Genomic DNA, 13619 nt, shown 5'->3' on the forward strand with positions numbered 1-13619 from the left:
TTCGTCATTACAAATTTTGTAGATAGAGTTTGTAAATTCCCTTTTATATTCATAATCCAGGTTGCTCACACACGCGTCGTATGTTAAACACAACATTCTGTGGAAATTTTAACAAATTTGTGGCTACCGTATTTTAAACACAACATTCTGTGGAAATTTTAACAAATTTGTGGCTACCGTATGTTAAACACAACATTCTGTGGAAATTTTAACAAATTTGTGGCTACCGTATGTTAAACACAACGTTCTGTGGAAATTTTAACAAATTTGTATGTACCGTATTTTAAACACAACATTCTGTGGAAATTTTAACAATTTTGTGGCTACCGTATGTTAAACACAACATTCTGTGGAAATTTTAACAATTTTGTGGCTACCGTATGTTAAACACAACATTCTGTGGAAATTTTAACAATTTTGTGGCCACGTGTTGGTTTACAAGTTTTATAGTTTTAGAAACTTTCATGTCTGCACTTATAATTCCTTTTTATATTAATTATGGTAACAGTGGACAACTTTATGTGTTAACCACCAGTTGTTTTACTTCCCGTTAGTTTAACTATAGTTAATATTAGCTAATAACAGTTCCGTATAAAGTATGACATTACGTCATACTTTACGTCATACATTACGTCATTAGTTTAGTTACGTTACGTTTTGGTTATTACTCTCTATTCCATATTATTGGCCAGTTTCCCTTCTAAATATTATTATTATTACTTTCTACTTCTTACAGGCTTATCATGTTTCCTTTTCGGCTGTTACAGAAGATTTAATGTTTCTGTTACCTCCTGTTGCTATCTCTATACGTTTGTTACTGAGACAGAACACATTATTTTTAGCATTTGAGTTTCTTTGTATTACTTTAAAACTTTTTGTGGAAAGTTCCGGTATTATATTATTTTCCTATTTTTATTTTGAAAACCTTAGTTTGGGTTGTACTTTTTGAAAATTACTGCTATTAACCACGACATAGTTTAAACATTAACATGTTTCTCATAAATTGTCACAGATCTAACTCTTTTCTAACATTACACGGTAGGAGTGGCTTAATGAGTTTTCTGTGTTCTCTAATTAAGGCATGTTATATACATTGCTACCTTTATTAGCATACTATTTAGTATATCGAATGTCATTATTTTTATTTTTGAGCACATTTTTATTATAAAGATTTTTTTGCATTCTTAGATTAATTTCCTAAGTTGGTCTAACCTCATGAGATATTATTGGATTACCGCTAGGGTACCCCACTGATGAAATAATGCTTTATAATATTTATAATTAATTACTTCTACTGATTACAGGTTGATTTTTAGTTTCTCTAACTTGCTCTGATCGGAGGTTCAGGTTAACCTCCACAGCTGATTGAGTTCTGCACAGAATGCGGATTCGAATGTTGAACGTTTGGACTTGCAGCTAATTATTAGGCTATCACCGGACATTCTACCGAAACGCGTATATATTCGGTCTGGTTCTTGATAATAATTAAAGTTCTGGAGTCTTAACAATAATAATAATAATAGCAAATGTTTGATTTATTCCATACTAATAAGAAGGGTTTAAATCTTGCCTGTAATAAAAACATCATATTAATAATGGCTATTCTATAGGCTTGACAGCAATGATATCTAGGACTCTTGATCGAGATCTGATTATATTGATAATGAGAGTTTTATAGTTCTAATGATAATAGTCATAAAAAACATAATATTTTCTATAGTAAAGGACTGACAGAGTAATGAGAATTTTAGAGACTTGGCCATAATAATACGGAAATAACTTAGTTTTAATATGACAGAACCGTTGTCATCCAGACTGTAATGTAGGTCTACCAACGATTGTAATTCAAAAGTCCTGACCATAGGAATAAACAAAATTTTGGGATCCGGATCCTGATCTACGTGTTGCTTGTTTACTAACGTTGATTTAGGTATTTAAGTAGATTGGAAAGCTCCCTTTCATATTTCACGTGTTATGTTATGGGAAAGTATAACTGTTTCACTGAAGTTTACACGTGCTAACTACCCTCGAATGAAAGTTCCTCATTTTGTCTTCATATTCCATCATTTTATATCTGAATGATTGGTTTAGTTTTTGTTACTGTTTTCGTATAGTTGTAGACAGTTTTATTTCATGCTAGCTGAGGAGAATAGAGTATCAGACCAGTGGCAACTTATTTTAATAGTAGGATAGTCGTGAACACAATATTTGGTAACTAGCAGCAACAGTACTTGACTATGAAATGACACAGAATCCTTCATAACCTTCTTCTTCTTCTTCTCAGAAGCAGAGAAACTCCTTACTCAGGAAATGATTTACCAATCAGACTAGACCCCTAACTACTAACTAACTAACAATATGTCCTCAAGATTGGTTTTCTTAAAATTTATTTAATTGCGTGCTGTGTTATTGCTCTCGTCTAAGAAAGACTCAACTATAGGTAGGACCTTGTCGCTTAATTTATTTTACCCTAGTCTTATGTTATCTTTCACTTTATCTTTGTAGATGTGAATTAATTAGTTAAAATACCGGTTGTTATAGACCCACCAGGCCAACCTACAATACTTGGTAATAATGAAGATGTAACAATGCAAGCAGGAGCTATTCAGAGCTTTACCTGTGTTTCCCTTGGCGGCAATCCTCCTGCTTCCCTCCAGTGGTATCGAGGAAATAAACAGGTTGGTAAATCTTGCATGTTATTCACCTAGGTAACTGTAAAATAAACTGTTGACTCATTACCCTAATCAGACTAATAACAATATATACATTCGTCTAGTTACGTACCTAATGAAATAACACTTGATGCTTCAGTTGTTTTAAATATACGTCGTCCTCACAAAAGTAACCAATAAATTATTTTCCTTTTCATGGGAGATGTTAGTGATATGTAATTTGATAACATACTTCGAGCTCAGCTTCTTTAAGTCCAAATAAAACTCATGCTACTCAAGAATTCTTCATTAGAAAAACTTGGTTGGACTATGTTAAAATACCAGCTTCGAGATTAATAAGTTTAAGGGCTGTGGTTGCTGATTATAAACTAAAATGTATGAAAAGCAAATTACGTTGACCCAAACGTGCTTTGGATATATAATGTATGTATTGACCGCTACACTACAATGAACGCGAATAGCACCCCCTAGTGGACAAACTACACATCGAAAAACCCTGATTGTGCAAAAGATCAACTTTTTTATAACCTTCCACCGATAACTGAAATATATGCACAGTTGCTGCTGTAATCACTGACAAACTAAGTATCATTGATGGCGTAATACGAGTACATCAAACACAAAAATTCCTTTTTGTTTGCTTTGTGTATGTGCAAAGCTGCACGGTTGGTTATCTGGGCTGTGCCACTTCAGGTTTAGAACCCTGAACTTTACAGCTGAGCGACGTAGGAAGAGGGTGACAGGAAAAAGTCCTATAAATTGTACGACGTGGATTTTCTGAAAAAAAATGATACTTTCTCCTCATTCACGACACTTTATAGTAACATGTCTTGAATTCAATTCTTTTGTTAACACGTGATTTTGATTGTGAAGATATTGTGTGTGGTTGTAATATTTCTAGATTAGTACGGTATCCCGCGTGACAGGGAGTGGTGTCTCAAACGAACTGGTGATTAAGGCACGACGGGAAGATAACGGCGCCACCTATCGATGTGAAGCTACTAATCTCGCAACTCCTCAACCTCTGGTAGTATTGATGAAGATTTCTGTAAAATGTAAGAACAAAGATAAATTTTCTTTTGATTTATCTGACTAGATGTCCACTGAATAAGTTACCTTATGACTTATCTAATGAATTGTCCACTATCATTATTTTTATCCAAAATGTAAGAATAAATTTGTTTTGGTTTGTTTTTGAATTTCGCACAAAGCTACACGAGGGCTATTTGTGCTAGCCGTCCGTGATTTAGCAGTGATAGACTATAGGGAAGGCAACTAGTCAACACCACCCACCGCCAACTTTTGGGCTAATATTTTACCAACGAATAGTGGGATTGACCGCCACATTATAACGCCCCCATGGTTGAAAGAGTGAATACGTTCGATGATGTGGATTCGAATCGGCAACCCTCAGATTTCGGGTCGAGCCCCTTAACCAAAATATGAGAGTGGATTCTCATTAAACTAAGATATGTATACCATTATCATTTGTGGCTACATTTAGCCATTGTTAATATGACATCTCTGAAGTATATGTCCAAAGAAAAAATGCGATCTACTTAATATAATTTAAGCCATTTTAGAAGAATATCAACTGTTATTCTAGTAAATATTGTGGCGCATATTAATTCTTAGCCTACCAACTTGATTCTATACCGTTCACTACCGGTAGAGGTCAATCTTTGTTTTCACAATTTCCAACACTCAGTGTTAAAGGTTTACCAACAAATGTTCTATGTCAAATACGTAATGGATAACAATAACAGGATTTTGTTACAGATTTGTTTTCTTTTCACTAACGATAAAATTGAAGATAGAATTTGTGACGTAGAGACTTAATGTAATATTTGATTTGCCAAATAGGCGAAAATGCATTCCACAGCAGAGGTCGCAGCGAATCACAGAATGTATTATTACTCTACGTCACAGGTTCTACTATCAATAAAATAAAAAAAATAAATCTGTACTGTAATCATTAAACTGGTCCTCCGTATAATATCAAACAATAAATTAGGATGCTATCATAGTATTCACGCCCCTAACTTAGGTTACTATAAGCCCACCAGTAGCACAGCGGTATGTCTGCGGACTTACAACGGTAGAATCCGGGTTTCGATACCCGTGGTGGGCAGAGCACAGATAGGCCATTGTGTAGCTTTGTGCTTAACTTCAAAAACCAAAAAAAAAAACAGATTACTATAAGGTGAGTTAAAATGTGCTCAAAAAATCTGTAAATAATATAATTAAGTTTAAAATTACAGACCCTGTAACCATCAAATCCGTGGTTTAAATAATGTACTTAAAATGTCAACAGGGTATTCTAGGGTTAAATATTATTTCCCTAGTGTCAAAGGACTGTACATCTAAAATAATTATATAAGATGTGTTTATACTTTTCAGTAAGTATCAAATATTTTTTAAATGATCCACTATGCACTAAGTAGCATTTTGTAAACATGACAATTTTTTAATGCATCTATGGATTTTTTTTCTGCTTATAATTCACCAACGAAATAACTTTACAAAGTTATCTCTCCAGCTTTTGTAAGTAACATACTATTTTGTTTTCCTTTCCAAAAGTATGTTGATTAAAATAATAATACAAAAACTGCATGATTTATTCGCTTATTTTTCGCTATGCTGCTGCTTATAAGCAGCAGCATAACTTATGCAGAATTCAACTAAATGCCTCATGCATTAGATATGTATATGAAATTGTGAAAAAGAAAACTTAACTTGTAGTATAAATTATATGGGTATTCTACTTATCAAGAGCTTGAAAATGAAGTATTCCACAATCAGAAGTTTTTTTCTTGTTAGTTCCTCCAGGAAATGCGTCTATCATTATCCAACCGGCACAGCCTCGAGCAGGCGATGAGGTAATGTCATAGATTAAGGAATTTTATAGTATGTGATATATTCAAAAACACTTTCTATAACTTTCGTCATTAAATCAGAAATTATGTATTTGCCTTATTGATGTTAAACTAACGATTTTTTCGAACATTCCGGTACACAGAACTGAAAGATCTTCAGCACGTTTGTATTTTTAAAATGTCAATTTGTGTCTTAATTCAGTTTCTGGTTAAGTATCGAGGATTATACACTTCTTTGTTGTAAATGTTAGTGGCCATTTACAACCAGCCACTGGTTGTAAATGTTTTAGTAACTTGCCAGCTTTATTTATTTGTTGTTTTTATTTTAAGCACAAAGCTACATAACAGACTATCTGCGCTGTTCCCATCTCAGGCGCCCCCCAGTGGCACAGCGGTATGTCTGCGGACTTACAACGCTAGAAATCGGGTTTCGATACCCGTGATGGGCAGAGCACAGATAGCCCATTGTGTAGCTTTGTGCTTAACTTCAAAAAACAAACAAACAAACCCATCTCAAGGAATGAAATCCGAATTTTAGTGTCATATGGCGCTTCTCGCTGATCCACCGGACACAAATTGCAGGTTGTAATAAATATAGTATATAATTTAATTGGTATTTTTGATTTCATGCAGTCGTTTATCTGATACTAAAGCAACTTAATGACATAAAGTCAACAATAAGGAAAAATCTAATGATATGAGGAAAGGAAACATTTCATCTAGATAAGAGTTTTAATTAACCTGTATTTAAAATTCTCACACACACACACTATCATTTTCTCCGCTATATAGTTAGTTATATACACCTAATATGCCCTTGAATTGAGTCAATTCAAATTGAATTCTTACACAACTTCCCCCGGATTAATTATTTTTTTACGAACTTATCAATTTTTTTAAATAATTATACTCATTTGAAAGATGTAAATTTAGATTTTTAGATTCGTTACTCGATTTAAAAATTTAACATATTTCAGAAAACTGGCAATTGTTTGAATTATATGCTTGGTGATATATCTCAATGTATAGTAGCATATCACTTGCATAACATAACATTGTTTTGTATTTCAAATTTCTAGCGGATTAATTTCTCGTTTTTAAATAGTTAAAATCATCAATGTTTTAGCAGATTTATAGCTATTAAAACGTTGAAATGGAAAGCAAGTTATTTAAAATTTTATAAATTGTAACTATACGCTCTGTAAACTTTGATGTTCATGTAAACAGAAAACATAATAAGCACCACAGTAAAATATAAATATTATAATTTGAATAATCCATTTTAAAAATTAATTGCTAGAAATGGCATAGCCATGTAAGCTACTGATGACATATCGTGAACAGGTTATGAAAAACTAAATGACTTTGCTTTCATTGACGTTTCACTAGTCAGAGATTCTTGATTTCACGTAAAAATGACATTATTTACTGCACGTTGTTGTAAAACTAATAAAATTATATTAATATAGTACATTATTTTAAAACTAATCAATTAAAAGAAATATTGCATATTGTCGAGAAACTGAAAGTAGTACTGCATATTGTTGCAAACTGATAACCTAGGAGTAGTGCGCGTATTCTGCCAAAACAAATATTCTGGAAATACTATTGCACATTGTTCGAAAACTAATAAACTGAGAGCAGCGATGTATATTTTTGTATATTAGATGTTGGTGCAGTGTTCGAGTGATAGAAGTAACCCTGAATCTCGCATAACGTTGAGAAAGTCTGGCCATGAGGTTCAAAGTGATCACGTGCAAGTAGTAAGAGCTGAGAATGGAGGGTATGTTACCACCAGCTTACTCAAGTGGAAGGTAACATCAGATGATGATGGAGCCGTCTTCACTTGTTTAGCATCTAACGGCGTCACTGACAGTACTGCTCGAGATGACATTACTATTTCAGTTCTATGTTAGTATGTTTAATATTTGTAGACTGTTATAGTGTATAATAACTAAATATATACTTATGTAACGAGTTGGATGGAAAGATTAATAGACCAATAAATAGATGGTTATATATATATAAGTAAGTAGACATGTTGGTTGACGAACAGCTATATAAATGATGTTACTGGTGGCAAGACAAAACGATAGATAACCAAACATATGGAAGAAAATATGATAAAATAGATGGTTATATATATAAGTAAGTAGACATGTTGGTTGGCGAACAGCTATATAAATGATGTTACTGGTGGCAAGACAAAACGATAGATAACCAAACATATGGAAGAAAATATGATAAAATAGATCTATCGACACTTAAACAGATAAGATTAAATAGATAAACCAGTAGATTATAAGAATACGATTGGAGAGTTACAAACAGATGTATTATATGACGACTAAATTGATAGGAAGGTTAAACGTAACTTTAATAACATTGTTTTTATATTATATGAGTTACCAAGTACTAACCAAATCTTCCCATCCATCCTATGTTATTATTATAAAAGTATAAGAATTAATACAATTGAATTATATACTTTTTCAAATGGTTTGTATGTGTTATATTAATAATACTTAGTCTATGATTTGATCTTTAGATCAATTAGATCTTAACTTTATTTGGAATATTGTTTCTTTTTCTTTTTCAATTTTAATCTAAGAAAAAAATATCTGAGGATTTATTATAATTAGTTGGAATACGTAAGCGGTGATGTTCTATAATTATTCTCCTATTATTGAGACCTGCTTTATAATTGGTTTCATTTTACGTGCATTACAAACTCATCATTAAACAAACAATAATCACCCACATCATGAATATGCTTTAGAATATGCAAATTGTAGTAAAATCAATATGAGACGTCAAGTAAACCTACGGTGTGTTAGTAGCTTCCTTTGAGTCTTCTTTGCAGGACTTAAAGTTTAAGGTTAACTTTTGGCTAGAGTTTATAAGAAAGAAAGTTACGAAGAATACGTGCTACATATACACGTAGGTGAAACTGAATTAACTTTAGTGCTACATCGGATAGATCCGTTTTATAACAGGAGATCAAGAAATCGATTAGGAAGCAGTATTAAACATCTTAGCAGCTGTGTCGAAGTAAAGTGGAATAATGAGACTGGACACAAAGTAAAATACAAAAATGCACAATCTTTACTAAACACTAAATACAGGGTGTATAGCTGATTTAGAATACGTGTCTTAGTTTGCAACAAACCTCGCATTTACCCAGAGCGACTAGCGCTAACCACATGAATGGTCATTCTCATTACAAAATAGGTACGGCGTAACTCCTAGTTGTTACACGAACTACCACTGAAAGACGATGACTGCTGTTGACATCTTTGTAAAACTATAGTACTGAGCAATCTCCCACCCACGGACAGAGCAGGCGTTATATATATAGAAAATGACAAATTTAAAAAAGGGCTGGAACAAAAACAACTTAACGGCTTTCTGAATTATGTGTTATGTGAAACCTGAACATAGACAGAACAAATACTAAATTTATAATAAGTAATATGATATTATAAAAAGATTAAAAAAACACATGATATTCCACACGTATATCACATACACAAAAAAATACAGATAACATATACAAAAGAGTTGATGTCCCTTTAAAAAGTTACAAAGATTGCATATAATTAATGGATGTTAGGTTAGAGTATTTTGGACGTATTAGATTTAATTAAAACCAACTAATAACTCAAACAAAGGTACTACAATATTTAATTTTCTTTACAGTCTCATACTTTGACTAGTAAATCTGAATTCACTCTACCTGAAATTATTTGTTCTTAGAAAGGACAAGGTGACTGAACAGTAAATTTCTTTAACACTGACAGCAAAGCCAGTGAACTATCTGTTCCTTTACTTTAACTGCTACGGACGGAAGATATTTTTATTAGATTTCTGGTTAAAATATATTTTTTGGATATAAAATAACATTGCACTTTTATGTGTTGTTAATCACAAAGTTACACTATGGGCATTCTATGCCGTTTACATCGCAGGTAATGCATCCCTAATTTTAGCCTTAAAACTCCTCACGTTTACCCGCTGAGCCACCGGAGGAGGAGGATTTTGTTACATTAAATTAGTACTGATTTTTATTTTTCCTTTAACTGTTAGAAATATACTTTTAGTAGGAACAATGTTGAACTCGATAAATGTTAAATGTAAAAATAATTTATATTTATATTAGTTTTAAAGTAGACATACACGAAGTTGTTACGTTTCTTTTTATCAATGAAATTAGTGTATGAATAAACGAAATGCAGTTCGTAACAGTCTGTATTTTAATTTATCCTGTCAGATAAACCGGAATTCTTAGAGACACTGAAACACGTCGACATCATAGAAGGCAGTTCAATAGTCGTAAATATGTCAGCTGTGGGTAATCCGAATGTAATCAGGTATTTCTGGACTCACGGCGGGCTTCGACTTCCTACTCAGGATAAGATGATAACCACAAAAAATGGTCACATTGTGACTCCACGGATGAGAACGGAAGGGCCTGTGCTTCACTTAAGAGATCCAAGTCGCAAAGATTCGGGAAACTATTACTGTGTCGCGCAGAACACTGAAGGAACATCGAATGCAACAGTAGAGTTCAATGTTTTGTGTAGGAGTTGAATATAATTCACTCTTCTGTTACGAACCTTTATACTTCATTAGTCTAAGCTTGAATGATAACAAAAGTAAACAATGTATATACATTCGTCTCAAAAACTATATATTTATTCAATAATTTTGTCTTTCTCAGTTAATCTTTTATTAACTAGTAATGCTTGGAGACGGCTTGAATGGGTAATGAAGAAAAACTTTAACTTAACAGCAAATGTATAACGTTTCGACAAGGTTTTGGTACCTGATGATGACAAAACCTTGTCGAAACGTTGTACATTTGCTGTTATGTTAAACTTATATTAAAGTTTTTCTTCATTACCCATTCAAGCCGTCTCCTATCATTATCAGTCTCAAAGTGGGTTCCTCGTCATCGAATTTGAATTCATTAACTAGAATTAAAATCCATGAGTAAACTTACAACTTTTTTAATGTTTGTAAAGTTCTTTGATGAATAGAAAAGATGCATTTAATTTTTAAGATAGTTTTGAAGTTTTCTTTCAAGTCAAGAATGAATGTTTATTACTTAATTTATCGAGCATTTGTTTGTCTATCTTGCACATCGTTCAGTTCTAAGCTTACTGTTTTTTGTATCTACAAATTTTGCCAATGAAAAGATATGAGTATTGTATTTTCAGATCCTGCTGTAATTCTCAACTTAACCGAAAACCAGAGGGCTGTTGAAGGAGACAATGTTACCTTGGAATGCTGGGTAGAAGCTAATCCCATAAACTACGATACGATAGTGTGGAAAAAACATGGTACAACGATTGAACTTCGTACGAGGTCTTTTTACCTGGGTCGATCTTTTCTTGAACTGGTTAACGTGACGAGAGATTCGGCGGGAAAATATGAGTGCAATGCTTTCAATGGTGTGGGTGATAAAGATGTTATGGATGTCGAAGTTGTAGTGATGTGTGAGTACCATGTCGGATAAATTCGTAATTTTTAAGAATTATTTCAGTTAATCCTAATTATTTATGATTAGATTCAATAATCAAGATTTCAACCGATCTAGAATCTAATTATTCTGTAAAATATATTTCTATTTACGTAAATGTGTTAATTATTAGAACAGTTTGAAAGGCTGGAATTAAATAATCATAAAAAACAAAAGAATAATTGATCTTAGGATACTTCCGGAATATCCACAGTCTTGATCTTAGGATACTTCCGGAATATCCACAGTCTTGATCTTAGGATACTTCCGGAATATCCACAGTCTTGATAATTTCATGCTTTGAAACTACGTCAGCGGTAAGCTTAAGGACTTATAACAATAACATCCAAGGTTCGATTCTCCGTGTTAGACAGAGCAAAGATCCATTGATTAGCTTTGCGCTAAATCAAATAGACAAACTGATGACTTTCGAGGGAATAAAGTGTAAATGTTTGAAATAACATAAAATGTATTTGTTTTAGGTAAATAATAATATCAAATCCATCATTACAGTTTGCTTGTTTGTTTTGAATTTCGCGCAATGCTACACGAGGGCTATCTGCGCTAGCCGTCCCTAAATTAGCAGTGAAAGACTAGAGGGAAGGCAGCTAGTCATCACCACTCACTGCCAACTCTTGGGCTTCTCTTTTACCAACGAATAGTGGGATTGACCATCATATTATAACGCCCCACGGCTGAAAGAGCGAGCATTTTTGGTGTGACGGGGATTCGAACCCGCGACACTGAATTATAAAAAATCTATACAAGAGAATATTGGGAAATTCACTTACTGACTGGTACAGTTGACTTACATATCGATCACCAGGTGGCGTTGACAGAATAAAACACTATTATAATAGGATAATCTAATCAAAGTGGCAAAGCGAAATCCATGAAACTTGAGTAAACGTTTATTCAAAATAATCTTGAATAATAAATTTTCTCTTTGTTTTATTTATTTGTTTTAAAAGGGAATTCATTTTAATTATGACACACTAAAGAATATCGTTACATATCGTTATCTTGAACAAACGGTGTAGTAATATTACAGTTAAAAGCTACTTATATAATGTGTAAAATCTTTAACTGTATCGCGAAATGTTCGCGCTTGTCGCAACAGTAATTTTCCATTCTTTTCATACTTAGGTATAATAAGCGGAACAGTCAGTAGTTCTTAAGTCAATCATATTCTGTTTAGTCGTAAAGTTACGAAAATTGAATTGTAAAATACGTTGTTTTTGTTGTTGTTGTTACAGTATCTTTATTACTGCCCACCAGTCGCACAGCGGTATGTCTGTGGACTTATAATGCAAGAATCCGGGTTTCGATACCCGTGGTGGGCAGAGCCCATTGTGTAGCTTTGTGCTTGATTACAAACCTTTATTACTACTTATCAGCTACACCACGAGTAACTAAAAATGGATGAAAACCCTTGCTTAAAGTTCCTAGGTGAGTCAGCGGGAAGTTTATTAGCTTATAACGCTACAATACGGGGTTCGATTCTCCGCGGTGGACAGAACGCAGATAGCCTATTGTGTAGCTTTGCGTTAAAATGTCAAACAGCCGTGATTGAAACTACACTATACATTATCTCATCAACACAACTCACTAGTGATAAACTGCTGTTACGAACACTCGTATTTATTTTTGTATTTCGTTTTGTTTTTGCTAAACTAATCGGCTTGGAAAAAGGTTGTTGTTTTCACAGCAAAAAGCTACACAGTGGACTATGCGCCCTCTGTCGATCTCAGTGTTGTAAGTCCGTAAACGTACCGGAGGATGGCTTGGACGATAAATAAAGAATTGAGTGAATGCAGCAGACGACAGAACTTTTTGTTGATGTCTGCTACACGTGATTTATTTGTAGCACGTTTGTAACAAGTGTATTAGTTTCTAGTAAAGAAATACGTTGTCGCACACATTTTACTGATTCGTTTCAACGTTACTTTCTGTTAATTGGAAATCAATTGTTGGAATCATTTTAAAATCCATCTTATGTTTAAGTATAAAGCATTGCTTTCAGCTCGAAGGTTTGTAAAAGCAGGTAATTCAATGATAAATCCTGTACTTGCAGAGGTAACCCACAAAATAAATGATAAATTATAAAAAGAAAACTCTCTCAACCTTTTGGCACTTTATTGCTTTAAACAATCCCATTTGAAATCATTATTTTTTGAGTTAAAGAATCAGTTCCAAAATAAATGATAAATTATAAAAAGTAAACTCTCTCAACCTTTTGGCACTTTATTGCTTTAAACAATCCCATTTGAAATCATTATTTTTTAGTTAAAGAATCAGTTCCAAAATAAATGATAAATTATAAAAAGTAAACTCTCTCAACCTTTTGGCACTTTATTGCTTTAAACAATCCCATTTGAAATCATTATTTTTTGAGTTAAAGAATCAGTTCCAAAATAAATGATAAATTATAAAAAGTAAACTCTCTCAACCTTTTGGCACTTTATTGCTTTAAACAATCCCATTTGAAATCATTATTTTTTGAGTTAAAGAATCAGTTCCAAAATAAATGATAAATTATAAAAAGTAAAC

The 13619-nt window shown here is 33.0% G+C and overlaps 1 protein-coding gene across 3 annotated transcripts in view; it reads left to right on the forward strand.

The window, feature by feature from the left end:
- Positions 1-13619, forward strand: part of LOC106460984 (nephrin-like) — a 197398-nt gene that overhangs the window by 173936 nt on the left and 9843 nt on the right. For all 3 annotated transcript variants that reach the window (XM_022387777.1, XM_022387776.1, XM_022387775.1), the window contains 6 exons: positions 2542-2678; positions 3574-3727; positions 5493-5551; positions 7216-7459; positions 9819-10127; positions 10768-11046. In XM_022387777.1, coding sequence (XP_022243485.1) covers positions 2542-2678; positions 3574-3727; positions 5493-5551; positions 7216-7459; positions 9819-10127; positions 10768-11046 — 1182 coding nt within the window. The remainder of the gene's footprint in view (positions 1-2541; positions 2679-3573; positions 3728-5492; positions 5552-7215; positions 7460-9818; positions 10128-10767; positions 11047-13619) is intronic.

Source organism: Limulus polyphemus, unplaced genomic scaffold (genome assembly GCF_000517525.1).
Source record: "Limulus polyphemus unplaced genomic scaffold, Limulus_polyphemus-2.1.2 Scaffold874, whole genome shotgun sequence".
Classification (NCBI taxonomy): Eukaryota; Metazoa; Arthropoda; class Merostomata; order Xiphosura; family Limulidae; genus Limulus; species Limulus polyphemus.